The sequence below is a fragment of the Bos mutus genome, chromosome 1 (genome assembly GCF_027580195.1).
Source record: "Bos mutus isolate GX-2022 chromosome 1, NWIPB_WYAK_1.1, whole genome shotgun sequence".
NCBI classification, from domain to species: domain Eukaryota; kingdom Metazoa; phylum Chordata; class Mammalia; order Artiodactyla; family Bovidae; genus Bos; species Bos mutus.
The window spans coordinates 3,937,488-3,938,809 of NC_091617.1; the positions used below are offsets into that span (position 1 = coordinate 3,937,488).

Genomic DNA, 1,322 nt, shown 5'->3' on the forward strand with positions numbered 1-1,322 from the left:
TCCTTGTAGAAGCCCCGTTAGCTATGGAAGGGTGACTAATTAAATTAAGCATATTAAGTACCAACAACAATCCAAACAGGGTGTGGGTGTGTAATGAGTCCTGGTTAGAAGGGAGAGAGTGTGGGATGGTGGTATGTTTGGTGTTACCATCAGAGGGACACTCATTGTATCCACGCAAGATGAATGAGGGATGAATTGTGGGCTGGGATGACCAATAGCTTTGAAGCTGTCAACTCACCTCCTTAATCCTGGAACTAAATACAGTCCAGAAGCCTTTTGACTTAGTTACCAAACTACTAAACTTTCTTTATGAGGATGAAGGCTTCTCAAGAGACAATTAACCTGGAAATTCACAGAAGGTTCTAAGGCAAGCTGGTGTGAGCCAAAGAAGCCAGGAAGGTCAGGGTGGGAGCCCCACCCACCAGAAAGAATATATAAAAGCTCAGAAGCCTGAAGTGGCATTCACAGTTCAAGAACCAGCCTCAGTGATTTACCCGCATCTCTCAACCAGCACCATGTCCTACAACTGCTCCACAAGGACCTGCTCTTCTAGGAGAACTGGAGGAGAATACACTGTCCCAGTGGCCACAGTTTCTACCCCGGGTGCCGACTGCCTGAGCGGCATCTATTTGCCCAGCTCCTTCCAAACGGGCTCCTGGCTCCTGGACCACTGTCAGGAGACGTGCTGTGAGCCCACTGTTTGCCAGTCAACTTGCTACCAGCCAGCTCCTTGTGTCTCCAACCCTGTCCAGGTGACCTCTCGGCAAACCACCTGTGTCTCCAGTCCCTATTCGACTACCTGCAGCCGGCCAGTCACCTTTGTCTCCAGTGGCTGTCAGCCTCTGAGTGGCATCTCTACTGTATGCAAGCCAGTGAGAAGCATCTCCACTGTCTGCCAACCGGTGGGAGGAGTCTCCACCATCTGCCAACCTGCCTGCGGGGTCTCCAGGACGTACCAGCAGTCCTGCGTGTCCAGCTGCAGAAGAATTTGCTAAGTGTTCAGAAGCCCATGAGTGAATCAAGATTCCATGACCTGCCAGCTGTGTTTCCAGGATCTTCCGACATGCTGCCTGAGTAACTTCATTGCTGACCCCTGTTCTAACTGCCTGATTGCTGGCTGCCAGCCCTGAATAAGCCGCCTTTGGGGGCAATCTAAGATTTGACCAGCACCAATCTTATTTTAAGGGTTTGATGACTGGTGGCATGTATACCTGTGGATGTTTCCAGAAATGTACCACTCACGCCCCAGTCTCTAAGGGTTTTGGCATGTTTTGACCTTGCTGCTTTGTCTTTTGGCTTCTGCTTTTGTGCCTTGGAAAAGG

The 1,322-nt window shown here is 50.3% G+C and overlaps 1 protein-coding gene across 1 annotated transcript; it reads left to right on the top strand.

Moving 5' to 3' along the window:
• The first annotated feature begins 515 nt into the window (after positions 1-515).
• Positions 516-995, top strand: KRTAP11-1 (keratin associated protein 11-1). Its single transcript, XM_005908580.3, has one exon. The coding sequence runs from the start codon at positions 516-518 to the stop codon at positions 993-995; it is 480 nt and encodes a 159-aa protein (XP_005908642.1).
• The last annotated feature ends 327 nt before the right edge of the window (positions 996-1,322 follow it).

Bases quoted from the DNA above. Each gene is read 5' to 3' on its own strand.
- KRTAP11-1 (XM_005908580.3), top strand. From the start codon at position 516: ATGTCCTACAACTGCTCCACAAGGACCTGCTCTTCTAGGAGAACTGGA.